Below are 23,717 nucleotides of genomic sequence, written 5' to 3'. Positions count from 1 at the left end.
AACCAAACCAAACCAAAACAACAACAAAATCTATTGGAAATGTGAAATAAAGTGAGGGCAGAAGTGCTGTAATATAAATAAATCAGCGACATGCCGGGCATGATGGCCTGTGCCTTTAGCCTCAGGACTCGGGAAGCAGAGGCAGACGGATCCTGACTCAAAACAAAAACAAAATCCAGTAACTCTTTTCGAGACTCAATATGCCCAATGTTTAAGATGGCCCATTTAACCCTTTGCATCTCATACTCCTTTCCGCATTTCTATAGCAAGCATCTGTGGAACTGGACACAGTTGTCTATGTCCAGGTTAAATTTAAACAATTTACATGGCTAAATTATACCACTACTCCAAGTCAAATGTAAGGAATATTAGTTTATGAATATTTCAAATATTCTACTTCCTGAGGGGAAAGCCTTCTTCTAAACTCCTTTGGCAGGCAGGAAGTCCTAGGTATCTAGTTTTGAATTCTATACCATCTCTACTTTAAAGTTCTGATCATGGTACAGAGTGTGACTTAGACAAAGAATACCTGTTTTTATTACCCAGCTTTCCCAACAGTTGAATCCACAGATTTATCGCCATGGCTACTTGTTTGCACTGTACACTGAAATTTAATATGTTTTTCTGTAGCCTTCACTTCCAATATGGCAAGTCCACAATGAGGCCATAAACCAGAAGTAAGAGCTAAGGAGGCAGGATTATAATCATTTATACACATGATTAAAATAACTACTAACCATGAATTTATTAACACAGCTACTTGCCTAAGCTTTACTTAGGAAGTATGGATTTTCCTATTCAATCTCATTTTCAGTGTTTCAAAGTATCACACAATAACCTACTAAATAAAAAAAAAGTTCCTCAACTTCTTTGTATTCTAAAAGCTTTACTTAAAAGTTTATAGCTGTCTTGAGTGAGGTAACCCAGACACAGAAAAACAATTATCACATGTACTCTCACTCATAGGTGGTTTTTAAACATAAAGCAAAGAAAGCCAGCCTACAAACCACAGTCCCAGAGAATTTAGACAGCAATGAGGACCCTAAGAGAGACTTACATAGATCTAATCTACATGGGAAGTAGAAAGTAGAAAAAGACAAGATCTCCTGAGTAAATTGGGAGCATGGGGACCTTGTGGGAGGGCTGAAGCGGGGAGAGGAGAGGCAGGGAAGGGAGCAGAGAAAAATGTAGCACTCAATAAATATAAAAAAGGTATAGCTATCTATTGTTTCATATTTCCTACAGACTGTACTGTGTGATGCACAGTAAAATAAACCATGACCTCAAGACACCTTTCATACTTATAATCTGCGACAATAGCATTTTGCTAGCGTCTTAGAATAAAAGGGTATATCATAAAATGAAAATAAAGATCAAGCAAAGCTATTTTAGAGTGTGTACTCTGTATCTAGAAAGAGGGAGGAAGGTCAATATAGATATGTACACAAATGTCTATAATAAAAATTGAAGGATGTCAAAACATCTCTTGCTTGACAGCAGGTCCCTAGTCATGTCTGTATATTTACTTTTTGCTTTCAGTGCTAAACACAATGACACAGGAAGATGTAACAGATACTTGGTTAAGTCAGGGGAAGAGGTACGCAACAGAAAATAATACTTTTCCCTCATTACCAGTGCTCCCTTGAGCTTTAGTTGGACATATTTGCTAACCTTTGTTATTAAACATGCTACGTGAGTAACTCTGACCAATGGAAATCAAGCAAAGGTGACACATGTCTTTCTAGTCCTGTCCCTGAAGGGCCTGGGCATGCCTTCTTCCTCCCCTTTTCTCCCTTTATGTCGTCTGCAAATGGGCATGGGATGAGCCATCTTACACTACGTTGTAATGTAGTGTAAATCCTTAGATGAAATCCCTCGGAGAAGCCTGGCTTCCTGATAACTTCATGCAGGAGAGTCATTGGACTAACAGGACGAGGAAGAGGAGGGGAAGGCTTAAGATAGGGCTTAAGTCTTGGGCTGGCCAGGAACTCCCTATATAGAGCAGACTGGGCTCGGAGAGATTTACCTGCTTCTGCCTCCCCAGTGCTGGGATTAAAGGTAAGCACCTCCAAGCCAGTGCCAACAGGATTTTGAGTGAAAAACTGCTGTGTTTAAGCCCACTGTGATTTTGGATCTCTTCTTAGTAAAAAAGTTCCCATTCCAACAAAGGCAAATGCAAGACAAGGCAAAAATTTTGTTGTTGTTAACCAGGTAGACAAAAGGAGAGACTTTTCAAGGCAAAGAGAAACCTCATGGGAGGGCAGGCCTGTAATCCCAGCACTGGGGAGGTTGAGGCAGAAGAATCAGGATCTGAGTTTGGAATGGGGGGGTGAGGGGTGTAGAAGGAAGAAAGAGGAAGGGGAGGGGGGAAGAGAAAGCAAAATCACAGCGAGAAGCAATAGCTTGCAGGCTCTCACACACACAGACATAGACAGAGAGAGACACACAGACACACACACAGACACACAGACAGTGTAGGCAGGCTTAGAGACACCAAGCAATTCAAGATGGAAAAGTAACAAGGGCCTTCTACCAGACGACCTTGCCTTTTCAAAGGTTTGGAATTTACCGTGTACTAAGATACTGCATGGCAGGTGGGCAGCAGGATAGAAGATTCAAATATACTATCTCTCGAAACAGGAGGGACCATCAATCTAGTTTATAGAAGGAGCAGAAAGGTCAAAGAACTGATGGAGTAACTACACTAGACAGGGCTAACTGCAGTGCGTTTACAAGAATTACAGGCAAAAAAAAAAAAAAAAAAAAAAAAGGCACAGTCTCAAGTCCCATACCCCAACTCAGAATCCTTGGTGATGGGTCCAGAGATCTACATTTTAATGAGGACCTCAGAATTAAACCACGGAACTACAGCCTAACCAAATATCTCTAAGAGTTTATGAAGGAGATCGGTGAGTGCTCAGGGAACCTGGCCTCGGTCTTCCAAGAGAGACTGAACTGGTATCACAGCACCCCTGAGGGGACAAGCAACTGGTGAGAGTCACCTCTGCCAAATCCGGTGGGTGAAGTCTGGAGCGTGGCGCCCTACCCCCACCCCCGGGTTGCCATGGAGATCCTGGCCCTGCTGGGCGGGCCAACGCCACGGGGAACCGACGCCTGGGCCCAGTGAGAACCTGACTCCTCGCTCCCTGCAGCCGATCTCTAAGGCGGCCTCTCGAGCTCAGGTGCGGTCTGGAGAAGTGTCCCCTCGCGGGACATAGAGCGCAGCCTAGAGAAGGACCCTGAGCCAGGGCGCGGCCTAGAGGAACGACCCCTCTAGGGACCCCGAGAGTGGAGGGCGGGACGCGCCCCGAGGGGACACCTCGAGAGTGTCCCCTGAGAGACCCGGAGCGCGAGGGGCCCCGAGGAGCAGCGTCTCCCTCCCTCGAGCGTCCCCGCTGCCCGAACCGGCGGGTGGTGTGGCTGCACTAGAAACAAACGGCCTCCGCGGGCCGCCGCCTCCCGGGGCTCCCGAGGGCCTGTGACCTCCCTCCAGCCCCCCGAAGAGTGGCGGCTGCCAGCCCCGGGAACCATCCCAGCCCCAGACCAGGGCGGATTCGCGGAGAAGGTGATTGGGGCGCTTAGTCCCTTGGATGCTGATGATGCCAGGCCAGGGAGACCTTAGGACACTTGTGGGGGTCTGTCCCCAGTAGGCTGTGGCCAGATCGGCTCCTCTCAGGGGATCCAGCTCTCCAGCCGGCCCTCCCACCCTGAATGCAAGTTTTCCTTGCAGTTGGAAGTATGGGATGTTCGGGTGGATAGGACGTGCCAGCCCCCCTTGTCTCTAAGGTCCCAGGAGGGGGACCGCCAAGAGAGGTGCTTCAGAAACAGTGATTTACTGGGACAACCTTTTCTTTCCGCAGAGACAATGCTTAAGACTACAGGGACAGCACTCTCCCGGACCACCTGAATTGTACTTGAACAACAGGGGCAAACATGCTGGATCCCACAAGTGAACTAGAGTTTTTTACCCAAGAAAATATAGAGGAGATCTCCCAGCTGGCTTCCCTGGAGATGTTAGGGGATATAGTCGCCACGGAAAAATCTTCAACCATTGTTCCAGAAAAACCTAGCTATCCAGACTCCGTGTACGTTATGGCAGCGAACATTTTTCAGAGTATTCGGGTCGAAAAGTCGCCAGACAGAGTCATAATAAAGTACGGGAACGAACCCCTGCCGTCCTGGTCCCAATCTGAGGATGAAACCTTCCAGCGCTCCTCCTATGAGCTGGCTTTCAGTGCCCTGAAGTGTGAGTAATTCCAGTCTGGAAGGTCAGCGCTAGGAGAAAATAGCAAAGGTGGTGGTTTAGGCACAGTTCAAGGTCACCCTGGGCTACAGGGTGAGATTCTGTTTCAGAACACAAGAAAAAAGAGAAGGGTGGTGGGGGAGAAGGCAAGGAAATTTCTAGAATGCAGAATGCAGCCTAGACCCTCAAACATAGTGAATTTTGTTTTGTTTTTGCACGCGTGTATGTTTGGTCAGTTACAACAGTCTAAACACCAGGGGGTCCTAGTGAAATTAGTAGAGTTTTCCTTGTTCTTAGACAGGTATGGTGTAGTCATTAAAATGACCGGGAGCCAGCTTGGTTGTACAGGCCAGCTGCTGAGCCAGGAGGACTTGCTCTCTTCTCTCTCTCTCTCTCTCTCTCTCTCTCTCTCTCTATCTATCTATATATATATCCATATCTGTCTCTTTCCATATCTCCCTCTATCTCTCCATATCTCTCTCTCTCTCCAAAGTTTCCAGAGGCCTTCATGGTGGTTAACTATCAACTTTGGAGAGTAAGGTTACTGTGGGTAGGAGCACAGCCAGATAGCGCGTCTAGGAGGAGAGCTAGCAAAGGATGTGGAGGTTCCCTTTGTAGAATTACTTCTTTTTATTGTGTGTGTATGAATGCTTTGCCCGAGTGAATGGACACCACATGTGTGCGGTCTGGGAGGAGGCCAAAGGAGGGCATTAGGTCCCCTGGAAGAGATGGTTGGTAGGCAGCCGCTACTAAAGGGACCCTGAATCCTTGGGAAGAGCAACAAGTGCTCTGAACAGCGGAGCCATCTCTTCAGCCCCCTGGAGTTGTGTTTTATACTAATTGCTACTATAAACTTTATACTGGTTTGTAAAATTAAGCTTAGGTCCAGAGAGACAGAACAGGAATGTCTGGACCATCAGCAGCGTGGTTCAGTGACGGGTGGATGACCACGCGTTCACTCAGAAGAGGCTAGGAGCATTTTTATGATTTCTTTAGTACTAGGAGGCCTTGCTGAGAAAAGGAAGTATGAACTTGTTAGGTAAATTAAAATACTCCTATTGATTAGTTAGACAGAAATATATCTTGTCTCCAAATGTGATACAGCTCAGCTCTGAAACCAGGAACTTGTCACCACAGAGAAGACAATGTAGTGTCTAAAGCAATGGCTCCCACCTTGAGGGTAGTGGCCCTTTCTGGAGTTAAACAGCCCTTTCACAGGGATTGCAGATCAGATATTTACAGAACAATTCATAACACTAGTAAAATAACAGTTGTGAAGTAGCAATAAAAATAATTTTCTGGTTGGTGATCACCACAACATGAGGAACTGTGTTAAAGGGTTGGGTCGCAGCACTAGGAAGGCAGAGAACCGCTGGTTTAAAGCAGCTGCTCGTACATTCTCAACTCCTTGTTTTCTTGTGCTCATGATTTTTGTTTGGTTTTTGTTTGTTTGCCTGTTTGTTTTCTACACAGGGTTTCTCTGTGTTGTCCTGGCTGTCCTGGAACTCACTCTGATGACCAGGCTAGCCTTGAACTCACAGAGATCTGCCTGCCTTTGCCTCCTGAATGCTGGAATTAAAAGTGTGCACCAGCACCGCCCTGCCTGATCTTTTTTCTTTAGATTATGATTTTGTCTCCCACACTTCCCACCAGTACAGTTCTGCACTTTACACAGAGCCAATTTATGATTTTGCATTTTCTCCTCGGACAGTAAAATGCAGCTTGATCAGCTATGTTAGCTGGTATTTAATGTTAATCCAATTTTAGGTAGTTTTAATTCAAGTTTAAACAGTTTTCTTAATAGAATGTTGAACCTTATCTTTAGAAACCAATCATAAAAGCTTGAGGTTTTGGACATAAAATTAAATCATCAATTACATCGTTGTAACATGGAGATGTGTGTTCTTCTGCCCCGTACCATTTTCTATTTTATGCAGAGTCTTGTGACTACTGGATTTTTCTTACTGACCCAGATAATCTTTGTAATCATTATCTTGAACCTTTCCAACCTTCTTTTATGTCTTATTTATTTGTCAGGGTCTTACCATGTGGTCCAGAATATATGATAAGCTTTGGGGTTGTTGCCTCTAGCACCATGTTACAAACGAACAAACAAACAAACAAATCAGAATTTCAATGTAGTGAGTTTTCCAAGATAAGTAAATACCCAGTACTTTACATTTTTTTGAGAATTCTTATGCATTTTCTTTTATCTTTTGTATTATCAGTGTGCTGCAAATCTTTTCATGTGTTACTGTGCACACTCCTGTGTACACTTACACTCCGCTTTACTGGTTTAGGTTCAGAGTGTCACGGTTTAGAAAGTAGATTCCATTTGTTTTCTAGGAGTCTTGGCAAAGACAAACACTTCCGTGCTGTCCTTGGTATTACTCAGAAAGCATTAGCTTTTGAGTATCTAAAATTTATATGACATCCTTACCTTGAGATACCAATTTAAACAATAGCTATATTATACAAAACTATAACTAAACAATAATAGATACAATATGTTCTAGTGTAAGCTCTTTCTCTTAGCCGCCTTATGGTTCAGTATGATGCTTCTTCAAATGATGACCAAGTAACCCCAAAGTAATCCACCCGCCTCTATTTTTGTTCTTTTTTATTTATTGAGACAGCTCTGGCTGTCCTGAACACACTATACAGACTAGGCTAGCCTCGAACCCACAGAGATCCTCCCTGCCCCTGAAAGTGCTGAGATTAAAAGCAAACACCACCATGGCCTGCTTCTCGGGTCAATTTTTGATTAAAAAAAAAGATGAAGTTATTAATAAAGTCTGTTCTTATAAAATAGAAATTGAGAGAAGTTTGACTTTTGTCAAAAAGAGTTTGAATAATTTTAAGAAGAATCTCTGCATACTTCAAAGGAATACAGATTTCTTTTTAAAGAAGGGGTGGGAGCTGGCATGGACCAGGCAGAGGCAGGAGGATTGCCTTAAGTTCAGAGCAAGTCTGCATTACATACCTATACCCTCTCTCAAAAATCCAAACAAACAAACAAACAAACAAATAAATAGATAGATAAGAAAAACCTGTGAAACAGTCTAAGAAATGTATGAACAACAAATAAATGTTTTTAAAAGCTTGAGAAAGAGAAACTCCTGAAATTGCTATTTTGCTAATTTGTATTTCTCTAATTTCTCTAACTGTATAAAGTTGTTGAAGAATTTAACTCCCACAAACTGACCATGGCATTAACCTGGCCATCTTGGACTTTTTTTTTTTTTGACCTGCCAGTGAATAACCCAATAAGTGCTTCACATATGGTTCAGTTCTAGCTTTTGTGAATTAGAAATTATAGCTAAGGGTTTTCCAGACCACTCTTCAACTGTTCCCTAAAAGGGTTTGTAGAACCCAGCAAATGTTTTATGTGCATGGTTTAGTACAACAGAGGGATACATATTAAATTAGCAAGCATTATGCAGGGGGCAGAGTCCAGGAGAGAACAGATGCAAGGGACACATTGTCCTTTCCCAGGGAAGTCTTACGACAGCGCTTGACGTCTGACAAGGGGAAGGAATCACTGCCAATGAGGGGTGCTCACTTTGGCCTTGCTGTGTAGAATTTTTGTTGAGATTTGCTCTTAAAAGAAGACATGCTCAAATGTGTGGCTGACTGACTGGTTACTCAGACTAACTTCTGTAAAGGTCAGGACAATGAGGCTTGACTCAGGGTCCAAGGTAAACAAAGACAGTGTGGACCACGCAAGTTATTGCCAGGGCTTAAGGCAACTGCCTACAAGCCAGTCAAGGGCCCTGTCTTTCTTCATAGTGTGTAGTTTGTCTTCTAAAGCCTGCCGAGTTACCTGGAACTCCAATAACCTCTTATGCTTCAGCTGTGACCCAACAGTCAAGGCAATTCTCTTAAGTGACCATAATAGTACTTCTTACTTGTTTAGCTCTTTTGTTTAAAACAAAGTATCTAAATTCATTTGATATAAATGAAAAGAATATTCTCATTTACAAATGAAAAAACGGAGGAAGCTCAAGGAGATATTAAATGGTTTGTCTAAAAAGGCAGCCATGGGAATAAAAAGAGAAATACATCCTCTGGATGTATTTCCAGCTTTCTGTGGCGCTACATTCTTTTACTTTGACTGTGTAATTAATTATCTTGCATTTGTTAGTAGCTGTTCTGATTTTGCTCAAATGACTAAAATAATTTTGTCAAGTTTCCTTTCCTTGCCCGAAACATAGAATACATTGAATAAAGTGTAGCTATATTTAAACTGATATTTCAAAGTAAGAAAGTCGTGTAACTTTAGCTACATGAAGCTGATACCGTCTGCACAACACCAAAAGTAGTTGGAGGTGATTGTTTCGGCAAGAGTCCTAGAAAGCACGTGTGATACTGGCAAAAATCAGGTTCTGTTTTCCTTCATTCTACGCCTGTGGTCCCTAGTGACTCCAGAGGTCAAGTTTAACAGCCCACACACGTTCACTTAGAAGTCCTTCTTGGCTATGGAAATTATATTTTCTGTGTCAAAAACTGAGATTTATGTTGGGAAATTATGAAGTTGATAGGAATTGGTTTGCAAGTACTAAGGATGCAAAATGCTGAACTTCCTTTCCCTTAAAAAGGAAAATGAGAGCATTTCTTATATCCAAAGCTGCTGGCTTGAATATGTATAATGTTTCCCAAAAGATTGCCTATGAAAATTGTAGTTTCCACTTCAAGATTAGTCTTCTTTGATTTTCTCATTTCCCAAATAAAGATAGAAATTCTGTGTCTACATGATAAAGAATAGGTTTTTCAAGAACGCTGAACGAATCAAGACTAGGCCTTGCCTAACATATATATCAGAAACACTCATGAATCCAGGGGAGAATTGCAAATATGTTAAACCGTTCCCCCCGTCATGAACCGCTGTCCTATCAAGACCTTTTCGTGGCCACTCTTGTCATTTGGTTCGTAGTTAGTTCATCTGTGTCTTCACTAGTAAGTTTTACCAGATACTTAAGTTAAAATTATGTCTAATAAAAGTCCTGTGCATGAATAGAGGAAGATAAAACACTTCCCATTCATAAGGCCAGCAAGAATTCTGATAATTAACACCAGAAGGCTATTAAATGAAAATAACTTCACTCATAAACATAGAAAATCCAGAACAAAATATTTTTTTAAAAGAGGAATTGCTCTTTTTATAAATATTTATTTATTTATTACGTATACAATATTCTGTCTGTGTGTATGTCTGCAGGCCAGAAGAGGACACCAGACCTCATTACAGATGGTTGTGAGCCACCATGTGGTTGCTGGGAATTGAACTCAGGACCTTTGGAAGAGCAGGCAGTGCTCTTAACCACTGAGCCATCTCTCCAGCCCCCAGAACAAAATATTAACAGTATTAATAACTAATATAACATACCAGGAATACTTAAAACTGAAACTATCAAGGCTGTCTAACATTTTTCATGTTTTAACGTACCTGGCTGTTTTGCCTGCATATGTGACTGTGTACCACGTGCAATCAGTGCCATCAGAAGCCAGAAGAGGGCACCAAAGCCCCTGGAACTGGAGTGACAGCCAGTTGTGAGCCTCTATAGGGATGCTGGGAAACTCTGGAAGAGCAGCCAGAGCTCTTAACTGCTGAGTCATCTCTCGAGCCCTGCTATTTAATATTAGTTATATCTTTTTAATGCCTTTCAAAGGTCATACATTAAAAGTGAAAATTCCGTTATGACCACATTGCTAATGCTTTGACTATGAGTCTCTGTAAAGCCTTAACTGTAAGAGCCCAGTATTCATGAAGATTATAAATATTTCATCTTACTGTTGTAACTTATGTCTTTATGAGGAGCCAAGATACATTTTAGATGTGAAAGTAATTTTAGAACATTATTTAATGTATTTAATTTAATGTCTTTATTCTAAGATTTGATATTTTGGGTAATAGACTTTTCCCTTGTCTTGCAGATCAAGATATTTTGGAAACTATATTAATAGACAGTACCGTCTTCCCAAGTACTACAATAGTAAGTAACCAACTGTTAGAATTAGTCTACCTCATTATTACTTTTTAGGAAATGTGAAAATTCCCTCAATCTAAATAATAATCTGTGTCACGTTGAGACCACTCTAAAATATGTTTTTTCCTACTTCTAATGCTTGGATTTTGACCCTGGCCCTGTCATTTTGACTCCTGTACCCCAAACTGTCTTTTTGGAGAAGTTCTATTTCTCAAACTAGATTCCCACCCCCCTTTTGAAGACCTTCTCTTAGCTGGGCAGTAGTGGCACAAGCCTTTAATACCAGCACTCAGGAGGCAGAGGCAGGTGGATCCCTGAATTTGAGGCCAGCCTGATCTACAGAGTGAGTTCCAGGACTGTACAGAGAAACCCTGTCTCAAAGAACCAAAAAACCAAATCAAACCAAAACAAAACCCAAAAAGAAAGAAAGAAAAAAGGACCACTATTTCTAAATCTAACCATACTATGTAAAAATGTTTGTGTTCTTATTCTGTTATTAAAAAGTAAAGGAATATAAAATATTACTGTTATCCATATTCACTCCTATCCTCAGAGGATCAAACCCAAGCCTTCAATCAGGATAGGCAAGCATTCTCCTCCCGAGTTATATCTCAAGCCTTTGGATATTGTTTCTTTAGTTTTCTTTATGTATGTTTCTCCTTGGTAGCCAGATCATTTGAGCAGTCTTATTATTGTGATGCTGTACGATTTCCAAGATAGAAAATTTCATCCCCGTGCCTTTCCCAGTAATGAAGAGTCCATATCAGAAGTTCAAGAAGTGGAGACCCTGCTTAACAGGTAAGAGGAGGTAAAAGGACGTTCACACAAAACCCGCATTAGCTCTGTCCCTTCTGGAACTTCCGTGGTGGAACTTAGCGATATCTGGGCCTCACACATTTATGAAAGGATGTCAAAGTGTCTTGAGTTCCTTGGCAAACAGTCTTGAATAGTTTAAATAACTAACTTTAGAGCAATTGTTAAGATGTGGGATTGCATGATCCAGTATATAAACATGTGGGGACTCTTCACAAATTTCTAATAGTTTCAGTATGTGTGTAAGCTAAACTTAATTTAAAACAACTAATGTTTGCTTCCTTAACTGATGTCTTTACAAAAAAAACCTAACACATAACAAATAGAAAATTCCAAAACTATACAAAATTCACTGTTCTGCCAAACTAAAAAAATGCCTGTCTAGTTAAGAACAATCTGATGTGTTCAGTTTCCGCTTTATCCTAAATATCAACAAGAAACTGCCATGTGGATAATAGAGTATTCGTCTTGAAGGGAGGCAAGGAAAGATAGCAGGTTAAGAGTGGAGTTGAAAGTGGGCGCACTGTGGTACTGTGTGTCAGTGCTGCTGTGCGTTCTGTTCTGGTGGTGTCCCCAGAACTCAGATGTGGCGCCAAGTGAGAAGTGCATCAGCAACAAGGGCTTTGCCCTACAGGGTGTATCAGTGCCATCATTCTTACTTTACCTCTTTTGGTTTCTTCTCCTTTTCTTATATATATATACACACACACACACACACCCATATATGTGTGTGTGCGTGCATATATATGAGCACGGGTGTGTCTGTGTGGAGATTAGAGGGCACTTTCATACGGCTTCCTCAGTTACTCCCTTTCTTATTTTTAGGCACAAAGTCTCACTGAACCTGTAGCTCACTGGTTGTGTCAAAGTAGCTGGGCCAGCAAACCCCAGCAATTTTTCTGTCTGCTTGCCGAGCATTAGAATTACAGGTGCTGCGCCTGGATTTTTTATGTGGAGGCTAGGGGTTTGAACTTAGGTTCTCATGTTTGTACAATATGCAATTTTCATACTCAGCCATCTTCCCATCCCTTTATTTTTCCTTGGAAATGGGGTCTTATGTACCCCAGAATGGCTTGGAACGGCTTATATAGCTGAGAATGACTTTGATCGCCTCACCCCCCCCCCCCCCACAATCTCCTAAGTGCTGGGGTCATAAGTTTGTGCACACATACACGTTAACACACAGACACTCATGCAAACGCATTTTCATGGCCATCATAACTTAGTCTCAGGCTGGCTAACGGAAGCTCAAGTTAGCTGAGGTGTCCAGAGAAGTCAAAGCACTCCAGGAAATGTCAGTGTATGGTTTCATCATTGAAAGACGAGGTGACGCTGCTAGCCAGGGACCTGGATTATGAGGCCAGAGAAATCAGAAGGTTTTACTGCTTAGTAAGGGACTTCAGATCCCTATTTATCTTCTTTTCCTCATAATATACAGCATCCTCCTTTGGATCATAATGCAGATATGGTTGCGTGGCTACCCATGTAACCCCCAGCCCCAACCCCGGTTCATACGAAACCAGGTCTGGTGGTACATTCCTGAAACACTGGGAGATTGAGACAGAAGGACTGTGTGAACCAGGCCAGCATGAGATACATAGTGAGACCCTGGTTGTTGTTGTTGTTTTTTTAAATAGTAATAAAATGCAAACCTTATCCAAAATTAGTCAGTCACATTATACTCATATTCACAATATTCTATGTAAGAAATGCCTGTATTTAATAATTTAATTGCAGAGAACATCAGAGCTATGCAAGGAAAATATATGTGTAAAGAGAAAGGTACATGGGGGCTGGAGAGACGGCCCAGTGGTTAAGAGCACATACTGCTCTTGCAGAGGACCCAAGTTTGGTCCTAGCACCCACTTGGATGGCTCCAGGGCATCTGATATTATCTCTTGACCTCTGCCAGCACCGCACTCGTGTGCACAAATGCCCTCTTCTCAAACACACCTACACATAATTAAAATTGTAAAATAAAATCTATAAAAAAGATACACTTAGCAGTATTTTTTTTAAAAGTGCTGTGTTACTGAAGTTGGTTTCAAACTCCTACGCTCAAGCGATCTTCCTACCGCAGTCACCGAGTGCTACCCTGCCCAGCAGAGCCAAAGTGTTTTAATAAGGGTCTTAACTCTCAAACTGTCCTCAGCTTGAGCAAGAGTGGAAAATGTCCTGATAGAGGGAGCTCTCACTGGGAGGAAATGGAACTGGAAGTAGGAAAGCTGGAAGGAGTTGGCTCCTTTAACCCTGTGCCCTTTATAGCACCTTTCTCTTGGTCTCTGTCTCACTCTCCACTGTCTGCTCCACTTCTCTAGCCCGTGTTGGAAGAGCCCTGTTGCTGCTCCCGGTGTCTGCCTGCTAGTTTCTTTTCTTAAACTAATTTACTAGTTCTATAGCCGGATTCGAAACTCCTGTCAGAGAATTTCCACACTGTTCAGCCCCAAGTCTTCCATATTATAATTAAGGCACTACCATCTACCTAATATTTGTCTTAACTCACGCCTCCTCCCCACTGCTCCACTCTGTGATAGCTAACACATCAAATCCTGTGCCTCCAATTCCAAAACACATGTGAATCTCCTCATCCAGTCTCACTTTTACTACACTTTCTTACACTAAATCCTTACACTATGAGTAGACTCTTCACTGGATTCCCTGTGTATAATCCCTTACCCTGACCCGTTCCATAGGGCAAGGAGAATGAGATTTGTTTATCTTGAGAAAAGGTCTCTGGTAGACCAGAGCAGCCTTGGACTTGCTGATTGTGAGTCTGGCCTTGAACTCAGGGTTGTTTTGCCTCCATCTCTCAAGATGTTGAGATTACAGGTGTGTAACACTCTGTCCAGCTAAAGTGATTTAAAGATGAATTATGTGGTCAAAATCAAATATCATGGATCAGACTTAGAACATGTGTAAGATTAATGAGGTGAAGGTTCTAGCTTTTAGTAAGAAACAGCCTAAAAATTGATCCTGCGCAAACAAAATCAAGTAAGTTGAGCCTTAAGTGTCTTGGCTCCATGCTTACAGGGACTTTCCAATTGCAATATAGGAAGTGGAAAGGAACAGTCTTGCTGAGTTAAGGAAGCAGAGACCAGTTTTAAAAGGCTGCAGCGTCCTGTTTTTCTCTAAGCGGTGATGTGTATTAAATGCCTCGTGACTGTTAGGCTAACTCTACAGGTTATCTGTCACATTTGCCCAGAGATGTGCTTTTTCTTACTTCCCCCAGTTTTCTTATTGCACATCATGCCCCAGAGTATATCATTTGTCGAAAGGTCCCATAAACAATTCTTAAAACTGAGTTTTTCCTCTCATGTTTTTTTTTTTTTCTGACTTTTCTTTGGAACCTCTTTGATCATTTAACCTTTCTCGTGGAGAATCTGAAACAGAGCATCTGATGAGGGTCAGTCTTATGTTTTCAAGCAGAAGATTTTCTCCAGGCATCAGGAAAACGTTCGGCTTGGAACTGGAGAAGCTAGTGTAAGAAGCCACATTGGAGTAAGTGGCTGAGCACAGGGAAACTAAAGGAACGGAATGTCATCAGACTGACAGTGCTGCTCTGTCTCTATCATCTGCTTGCTTATTGTTTCCGTGAACTTCTTGCATATCAGATCAGTAGATGCTACTATAATCTCTGCTGTTGCTGCCATAGATACCAACAGGCCAGCTTTAGGGACCTCTTCCAGGAAAGCTACAGAAGCTGTGTCACTAGAGATCTTAGAGAAGGAACCTCCAGGGACTAGTGCCCCAGGAGTGCCCTCAACACCCCAACAGGGAACCCAAGATTTCTGGAACCCAAACAGTGCTCCATCCAGCACACTCCAGTCTGCCTGCCTTAATTGCAGCGATGACAGTTGAGGAGAGATCATTTCTGCTGTCGTCAGCTCCTGGAAGTGTCTGTTGATTCTGTGAGTGAATTTAAGCCAAGGACCAATGTTATAGGAGAGAATAACGCAGAGCAATTGGGTATCCATATTCTGTATATTTACCTTGTTCTTATTCCCCATTACAGTTGTATAACACCCAAAGTCACTGTAGCAGGCTAGCTGGCCCCACTGTTCGCGTCTTACAGAATTTCTCTTTTCACCTTTGCCCACAGCGTTTCCTTTTCCCTTTTTTCTCTCCCAGAGAACACAGACTGGCCAGTTTCACAGGGTGTCTCGATTCGCCCTCCAGAGAGACGAGACTGTTTCAGTCACCTGAATGCACACCTATCGCCTTCTCTTTTCAGTCCACCTTTAAGGAAAACTCCCATACCCCCAGCATTTGTAAACCACCATTTCCCCGTTTATGTGCTTGCATCACTGTCCTCTACTTCCTGTCTAGCGACTGAGATGATCACTAGTCCCACCATGGCTTCTTCCCTTTCTTTTCATATCCATAGTAACCTAGGTCACATACTGCTGTCATGGGCCTTTGCTCCCTAAAGCAGTTGGTACAAAGGAGTGATTGACAGTTTCAGTCAGCTACGTACGACTCTTGTTTCATAATGGATTTATTGCTGCAGTGACAGTTTCAGTCAATGCCAACTGTTAGGGGAGAACTTGGGATAGGCCTAGTGCTCTGAACACCAATCTATCAACCCTTCTACAGCCAGTTTCTTAGGAACTCTGCAGCATGGAAAGGAAGGCTTGGAATAAGAACAATTCTGCCTGCCCCATTTACCCACATTCTAACTCCAGAAGGGCAAGTCTTGGTGCAAACCACAAGAACCATGAAAATCAAGACAATATACCTTCTCTAAAAATGACCAGTTCCATAGTAACCCCCTATAGGAGTGACTTAGATAAAAGCCTAGACAAATAAAGAAATGAATGATTATCTTCATGAAGAAGAATCAAACCATATCCTTTTCTTATCTTGCACAAAAATCAAACCCAAGTGGATCAAGGATTTTAAGACTTGAAACTCTAAAAGTGCTAGAGACAAAACCAATATATACACGTCAAGTTATAAGCATAGATAAGGGCTTTCCGAGCAGGGCTCTGGGGTCAGGAAATAGGGCAGCAATCGACAATGGAACCTCATGAAATTAACAAGCACAGGAAAGGGAACTGTTAATCTAATAGAGTGAAGAGGTAGCCACGGAATAGGAGAAAATCTTTGCCATCTGTATATCTGATTATAGACAAAGAACTAAAAAACACTTAAATATTATAAAACAACCCAATCATAAAATGGGCTATGGAACTGAACAAAGAGTTCTCAAAAAGAATACAAACGGCTAATAATTTTTAAAAAGTGTTACACATTCTTTACCATCAAAGAAATGAAAGTTAAAACTACCTTGAGACTCTCTCTCGCTCCAGTCAGAATGGCTTTTATCCAGAAAACAAACGAAGGGCTAGAGAGATGGTGTACTAGTTAGGAGCACTTGCTGTTCTTGCAGAGGACCCTGGTTCAGTTCCCAGCTCCCACATAGCAGCTTACAACCATCAGTGACTCCTTCCAGAGGACATCACACCCTTTTCTGGACTCTGTGGGCACTGCATGCTTATGGTACACTCGTATAAATGCAGGTAAAATACCCATAACAAAGTAAAGTCTTTTAAAAGAAAACAAGTCAGGTGGTGGTGGTGCACATATTTAATTCCATCACTTAAGAGTCAGGGGCTGGCGGTTCTCTGTGAGTTTGAGCCAGCCTGGTCTACAGAGTGAGTTCCAGAACAGCCAGGGCTATGCAGAGAAACCCTATCTTGAAAAACAAACAAACAAAGAACAAAAAGGAAACAAATAACAGCAAATGCTGGTGGAGAGGTGGAGAAACAGGAGCTCTATTTAGTGTGTGTGGGAATTCAAACTGATACAGCCACTGTGGAAACCAATGTGGCTGTTTCTCAAAACACTAAATAGAACTGCCGTATGATCCAGAATACCATTCTTGGGCTGGGCATATTCCCAGTGATGATGCATCACGAGAGAGCTATTTACGCACCTGTGTTCATCGTTGCTGTATTCACAATTACTCGGAAATGACACAAGTCTTGGTGTCCATCGATTGGTGAAGAGATAATGCAATTATAGTACATAAACATAATGAAATTTTACTCAGCTGTAAAGAAAGACATAATTATGGAATTTGTAGGAAAATGAATAGAACTAAAAGTGTCCCGAGCGAGGTGGCCCCGGCCCGGAGACAGATTTCACGTAAGCTCGAGCTGCTCCGAGTTTCCATTTGTGTTTCCCGTTCCTCTGTCTCTACATCTCTCGTCCTGGGGTGCGTATTTCAGAATTAGTAGGTACCTTCTGGCCAAGGGGTCCTCTGCTTCAACTGTTGGCAGCCTATCTCATGTTCCGCTTTACTCTCAGCTACCTTCCACTCTCTTCCCTTTTGTCTTAGCTGGAACTTAACTCCTAGGAACTATCCCTTGACTCCCCTAGCAAGGACCCTTTAGTCCACCACAGCACAGTGAAACGCCTTTCCTTGTTATTAGTACTTAGGACATCTCAAAAAAAAATTGTTGTTGTTGTTTTCCGCTAGACTCTAAACTTTGAATGTCAGGAGCAACTTCTTTCTGGTCCACTCATTGGTTTCTGGAACTTTGAACATTGCCCGCAATATATAGTAAGAAAACAAGTGTATTTGCTCAATGAATTCATTACTATTTCTCTACTTTTAAGTATCCCTCTATTTTCTGCACAAAAAGTTGCAACATCCTATCTTCAGTCTGCGAGCTGTGTTGTGATTTCCCTCTGGGTCTCTCTCCACTCTCTGCTCAGCAAAGGTGCTGCGCTGTGTAATGTCGTCTCCACGTCTCTATGGCACTGTGCCTTCTGTCTGTGTGTCGTTTCCCACCGTGTCTGGAAAACGCATGCTCTCCATGTCTCCTCTCCTTTTGTGGTCTGGAAAATGTTGCTCGTCCTTTACTAGTTAACTCAGCTTTTCTAGGAATCCCTTTGGACCAGCATCAGTATATTTCTTCTTAATGCATTTCCTCTCTTCTCTGTGTCTCACAGCAGCCATCGTGTTATGCTGGGGTTGTTTCTATGTCTTTTCTGCAGCAAGCTGTCAATTAAGGATCAAAATCATTTTTGGGGTGGGGTGGCAGGGTTTTATTAGGGAGTACTGGCTAGCTTGAAACTTGCCAAGTAGACCAAACTAGCTTCAAATTTGCAGCAATCCTGTTTGCTTCCCTGGTGCTGGGATTACAGGCAGATTCCTTTACAGACCCCAATTATCATTTAGTTTTTATAGATCCAGATATCATTACGGTATTTAGTTACTAGTAGAAATGTGATAAGCATATTAATTATAAGATTTTCTTGGCTAGCCAGACTCTTAAGTAAATTTTCATAGATATCTGTGCAACAACCTTGTTCATTAGATACTAATTGCTAAAGTAATTACTTGCAGAGCTTACAAAGGTTAAACAACTTGTCTAAAGGCATGCTGCTAATGATTGGTGGAATAAAAGTTTGAACTCAGGTAATTTGATTCAGAGGCCAGGCAGAAGAGAGAGGGGGAGCCGGAGGGAAGAGAGAGAAGGAGGGAAGAAGGAGGGGATGGAGAGAAAAAGGGGAGGAGAGAGAGGTGGGGGAACATGCATATTATAGGCTTGCAAATATCTAAAGATAGATGTATGGAACAGTGGTGGAACTGTTGCAGGAAGAGCCGCATGAGGCTAACTTACTAGTATTCTAGTATATTCATGCTAAAGCTTAAGGATTCTGTCCTGTGGCCAGTGAACTTTAGAACTGTCTAATATGCTGAGAAAGGATCTCTGACTGCGTGTGGATGGGAATGCTGGTGAAGGGGGCAGCTGGGCAGCTGTGGTAGCAGAGATTAATCAGATAATCCACTTGGTAGCATTTATTATGTATGGAAAACTCGAACTAAGTTGGTATTTGGAAATAAATGATCAAAATATTCTGTAACCAAACATCTATACGTGTATACTACAGAACAGCAATTCACAGTCTTTACTTAGTCTTCGGTATGTATCAATATGCTATCATTTTAAGTCTCCTGCTGCAATTTTATAATATAGCTTAATAAGTTTACTGTCTGCCAAAACCACCCTCTTCAGGTACTCCTGATTGCCTCTCTCAGACCTACAAATTAAGATTTTTATCTTGGCAAGTGGGTGTGAAATTTAGACTCGGGAGTTTGAATGGCGTAAGGAAAAGAAAGCGGTGTCCCGCACCTGGTGCCCATCACCAAGCTCTGCATCCTACTGTTCTTTCAGGGTTTGTGTTGCTGGCCGCCTAGCGATTCCTTAAGGATGTCCTCTTTTTCCTAAATACACATCAAGCGGACCTCAGTTTGTACTTGACCCTTTTGTGACATCTGTTCCTTATTTTTCCTTTATTTCAGTTGGATTCCTACTCAGTTCTAGAAGAGGCACAAAGTAATGCTATTTACACTCGTTAAAATGTGTTGTGTCTTCGTAGTACTAATGTTCTTCTTTTCTCTTGTTTGGGACTGTGAGGCATTGGGGTGTTCGGAACTAAGCGGGGTTTGAGAGAAACTAATGAAATCTTTGGAATAGTATCAGCGCACACCATTGCCATCTTGATAATATTAACCAGACTATAATGTCTGCCTGCTGTGTGTCTGTCCTGTGCTCAATACTGTGCACATAGAAGCACATTGATGCTAAGGTAAGCTGACTACCTCGAGAGGTGGGAGAGCTGATGCTGAGAGAAGGAGAGACGTTCCCAAGGCCTCACCACTGGTGAGCAACAGTGCCTGGATTCACTTCTGCTTCGTCTCACTTGAGATTCTGTGCTTATTCCTTGAACTATCAATGTTGTAATATTTTAGGAGTATATAACTACACAGCAGCAAAACAGAGCAGAAGATCAGGACTATTGGGTTTCTATTTTTGAATATCACAAAATTTTATTTTAGCTTTTAAAAATTTGAAATGGAATGACAGACAAATTTGTTAAAACTCAAAATGGAATTTTGTAAATGTTTCAAATGGAGAATTGATAGTCTTGTTTCACGTTCATGGTCATCAAGAATGAGTTTTCTGTCTCTAGCTGTAAGACAAAGTTGGCTGCATCATTGGCGAGATGTCGAATCAAACACGACGCCCTTTCAATTTACCACATTCTACCAGAGATGGTTAGGAAACAGGAGCAGAGGGCCTCCACTTTGCCTCTTTATGCTTGGATAAATACTGGTAAAATCAGGTATGCATCTCAGTCCAGTTCTTCATTCATATTTCAAAACCCTATTAGTTTAAGATAATGTAATAAAGACTTCCTTTCTTAGGGGTGAGGCCACATTTAGGGAAATGATTAGTCATAGTTTAACTCTTACCATCAATTTACTAAATTGATAAGCTTATATTAATATGTTACACTTTCTGTTTCTGATTATTTTTTAACTTTGCTAAAATTGTTTTATCACATGCAACATGTATAGTGATATTTCTCATTGTTGCAGGAGCAAATGTATTAATGCTAAATATGTTTGAATACGTTCTATTTATGATTGTGTTTATATGTGCAGCCCTAAAGACGTCTATAGTAATCTGAAGGAAAAGGGTTATTATAGAGTCAAGTCTGTTCTGCATCTCGACGACAGAGTTTTCGCCGTGGATCAGCACTGCGACGATGTTTTAATTTTTCCAGCTCATCTCAAAAGAGATCTTATAAACACAGATCTCTTCAAAGATTATAAACTTATTTTTCAGGTAAACTACTAGTATTTCCATTGTGAATCGAATAATACTGCTTACCCAAACAATCCTTGCACCTAAAAACAAATTTAAGGTGGATTAACTTAGTGCTCTAAGTTTTAACCCCCTCCATACACCAGCATTCTTTGGTTCGGTTTTCTTGAGACGAGATCTTGTTATCCAGCCCAGACTACCGGGAATGCTTTATTTTGCTCAGGTTAGGTTCAAGTTTATGTCAATTCTCCAGCCTCAGCCTCCCACGTGCTGGGATTAGGCCCAGCTCCCACACCCATGTCCTTGGATAGAATCTCTAATCATTTCTGCCTTTTATAATTTTCTCAAACATCTCAGTTTCATCTGAGCTAGCAGCAATTTAGATGGCGGTGTAATTGGGAATTAAAAATGGTAGTAGTGGGTGAGTGGGGTTTCATGACGGGGTAAGAGTAGAGGCGAAGGGACTGGAGAGATGGCCCATGGGTTAAGGGAGTACCACATCAGGCTTCTCAGAACTGCCTGGAACCCGGACTCCAGAGGAACCGACACCACCTTCTTGCCTCTGTAGGCACTGCCTTCATGTGCACAAATTCCCACACAGCCACATAATTAAAAACATTCACAACACAAAAGAATGGAAGCCAAACCATAATAATCTATGAATCATATTTTGCAATTTTAGGATTGGCTTGTCACTATACAGAGAATAAATGGTAGACATAACCTAGGTTAAATGAGTAAGCCTTTTATTTTAAATATGTTTCTCAGTTATCTTCATTGATTTTCATTTAGACATATATTAAGATGCTATACTAAAATGGATCCAGTATCTTTTCAGAATTCCTACCAAGCGCTTATGTTTATTTAAAGTAAAATTAAGTCATCTTATTTTTCTGTTACCCATTTTAAAATTCTAACCATACTATTTTCTGTAGGACAAATCTCGAAGTCTTGCTGTCCACTCTGTAAAAGCTTTATTAAATATGGATGATGATATCCTAATGGTCAACACAGGCTCGTGGTACACAGTTGCCCATATGTCAATCTTAACAAATAATAACACCTCAAAAATATTTGTATGTGGAATACAATCACAAGATAAGGAATCTGAAGTGACGAACCTTTTTGCAAAAATGGGATGCCAAAGTATGTGCAAATATTATTTGATGATTATTGTTCTAAAAGAATCTAGAAATATTTGAAGTGTTTGAAGTTTTACTATGTTGTCGTAATATAAATTACATGTGAACCATCTTTCTAAAATCCTCACAAACCCATGTCAGGCTGTCTGTGTTTAATACAGGACTGAAGGCTCCAGGTTAAAGTAATTAGCTTCTAGGTGTTTGGGGATTGGGCTGCTTTTCTCTCTGACAGAATAACATCTGATTCAAAACTCATCGTTTAATAGATGAGAAGGTATTAACACAGATGTTTAATTTACAAAGGGAACATCAGGGAACAGAAATGAAGTCTTTCATGTTCCTAATTTTTAATATCTCATTGGATCCTGAAAAGACCACACTCACTAGAGGCTGCAGAAGTAAACAGAATGGCTGCTGGGTGGCAGAGCCAGAGAAGCAAACGGTATGCAATTCCAGGCTAGGAAAGGTAACAAATCAAATCCTAGATGTCTTCCATCTTAATTTCTAGTTGAGTTAAGGTGACCTGGGACTTAGAGTAACCAGTCTTAGGTGGGCCCACTCTACCTGCTAGAAGCAAAAGTAACTTCTCTCTGGGAAAAAAAAAAAAAATCTAAGTTTCAAGTTATCTCCTAAATATCCAAATGCAATGTCTGGCACTCAGACAAAAAGAAGGAAACACATAACTCAAAAATACTAAACTGAAAAGAAAAGAGACTGTGTTATTTTAGCTGAGAAATGGTAGATAAGACTCAAAGAGAGTACACTGGACAGGAATGAGACTAACCGAGGATTCAGATACTGGCTCCGCCAGCTGTGGATTTAGCCAGGGCTAATGGTTGCGAGCTACTCAGCTCTGCTAAGCAGCCTGCATAAAATAAGTTAATACCGTGGGCATCGCAGCCTGGGTGCTTAAAGCAAAGACAAAGCCCAGTCAGAGTAACTGAAGAGGCTGATGGGAAGCTATAGACTTGGAACAACAAGCCAAGCCAAAGGAAAATACAAAAATGCCGTGTGTGCAATGAAGAAATAAATGGGCAGGGGAAGCCCAGTAAAGGGAACGTGTGCATAGCATGCGCAACACCCTGGGTTTGCTCTCCATTACTGAATAAACCGAAAGAGAAGAGCTGAGAAGAATTTCAAGCTGAGACTGGCTTTACCCACACATACATGCATGAGCCCCCCATGCACACGTAGTTATAAATTTAAAAACATCTTTAAAAAGAGGACCAAACATACAAGAATACACTAAAGGTGAAAAACAAAGGGGAAAGATTCACTTCACAAGAAAATTTGACACGAAGTAAAAACCCACAGCCGTGGTTGCGGTGTAAAAGCGGATGAGTAACAGAGGGAAGCAGGCAGAGCCCAGACAAAGCCTGCACTTTCGGGGCTTTAGCTATGGCTAAGGTAACAGCAGAAGGCTCAGGAACAGATGATCTCTTCGTAAACTATGGTAGGAAGAAAACTGGCACTTCATTTCAGTGTATATCTAGAATCTCCTAGAATATGTTATAAAAAACATATTTCATAACCTGGGGAGTTTATTTAAGAGTTCTTCAAAGGAATGTATAACACATTGATCATTGAAGATTTATTAACTGGATACCAGAAAATATTAAAGGTTCTACATAGTAATAAAATAAAATAAGTTATAGAAGAAGCATATCTATTGATTTTTATCAATAATGCATAAAATTCTCATGAATTAACAATAAAAACCACATGCTTTAGGCTGGTAAGATGGCTCCTTGGGTTAAAAAATAAGACACTTGCTGTGTAAGTCTGATGTTTGAGTTCATCCCTGGAACCTGTACAGAGGTGGAAACAGATACCTGATGCCCTTAAGTAAATGTCTTCTGACCTCCACATGTGCATCGTGACACACACACACATAAAATGATAATGGCAA

At 41.4% G+C, this 23,717-nt stretch overlaps 1 protein-coding gene across 3 annotated transcripts in view; it reads left to right on the top strand.

Moving 5' to 3' along the window:
• Positions 1-2,021: 2,021 nt before the first annotated feature.
• The window catches only part of Nsun7 (NOP2/Sun RNA methyltransferase family member 7), a 42,144-nt gene continuing 20,448 nt past the window's right edge, over positions 2,022-23,717 (top strand). The window contains exons 1-7 of one of the 3 annotated variants that reach the window (XM_041671472.1): positions 2,022-2,058; positions 3,861-4,246; positions 10,178-10,236; positions 10,898-11,028; positions 20,029-20,181; positions 20,504-20,687; positions 21,602-21,812. In XM_041671472.1, coding sequence (XP_041527406.1) covers positions 3,934-4,246; positions 10,178-10,236; positions 10,898-11,028; positions 20,029-20,181; positions 20,504-20,687; positions 21,602-21,812 — 1,051 coding nt within the window. In that variant the 5' untranslated portion in view covers positions 2,022-2,058; positions 3,861-3,933. Of the gene's footprint in view, positions 2,059-2,952; positions 2,992-3,102; positions 3,566-3,860; positions 4,247-10,177; positions 10,237-10,897; positions 11,029-20,028; positions 20,182-20,503; positions 20,688-21,601; positions 21,813-23,717 lie in introns of those variants that run through there. The other 2 variants (XM_041671473.1, XM_041671474.1) reach the window with 2 other exon arrangements.

Source organism: Microtus oregoni, unplaced genomic scaffold, assembly GCF_018167655.1.
Source record: "Microtus oregoni isolate MIOR12 unplaced genomic scaffold, Mior012 000021F_ref0000039, whole genome shotgun sequence".
NCBI lineage: Eukaryota > Metazoa > Chordata > Mammalia > Rodentia > Cricetidae > Microtus > Microtus oregoni.
Note: the sequence above shows the minus strand (reverse complement) of the source record. Positions and strands in the feature narration are given on the sequence as shown.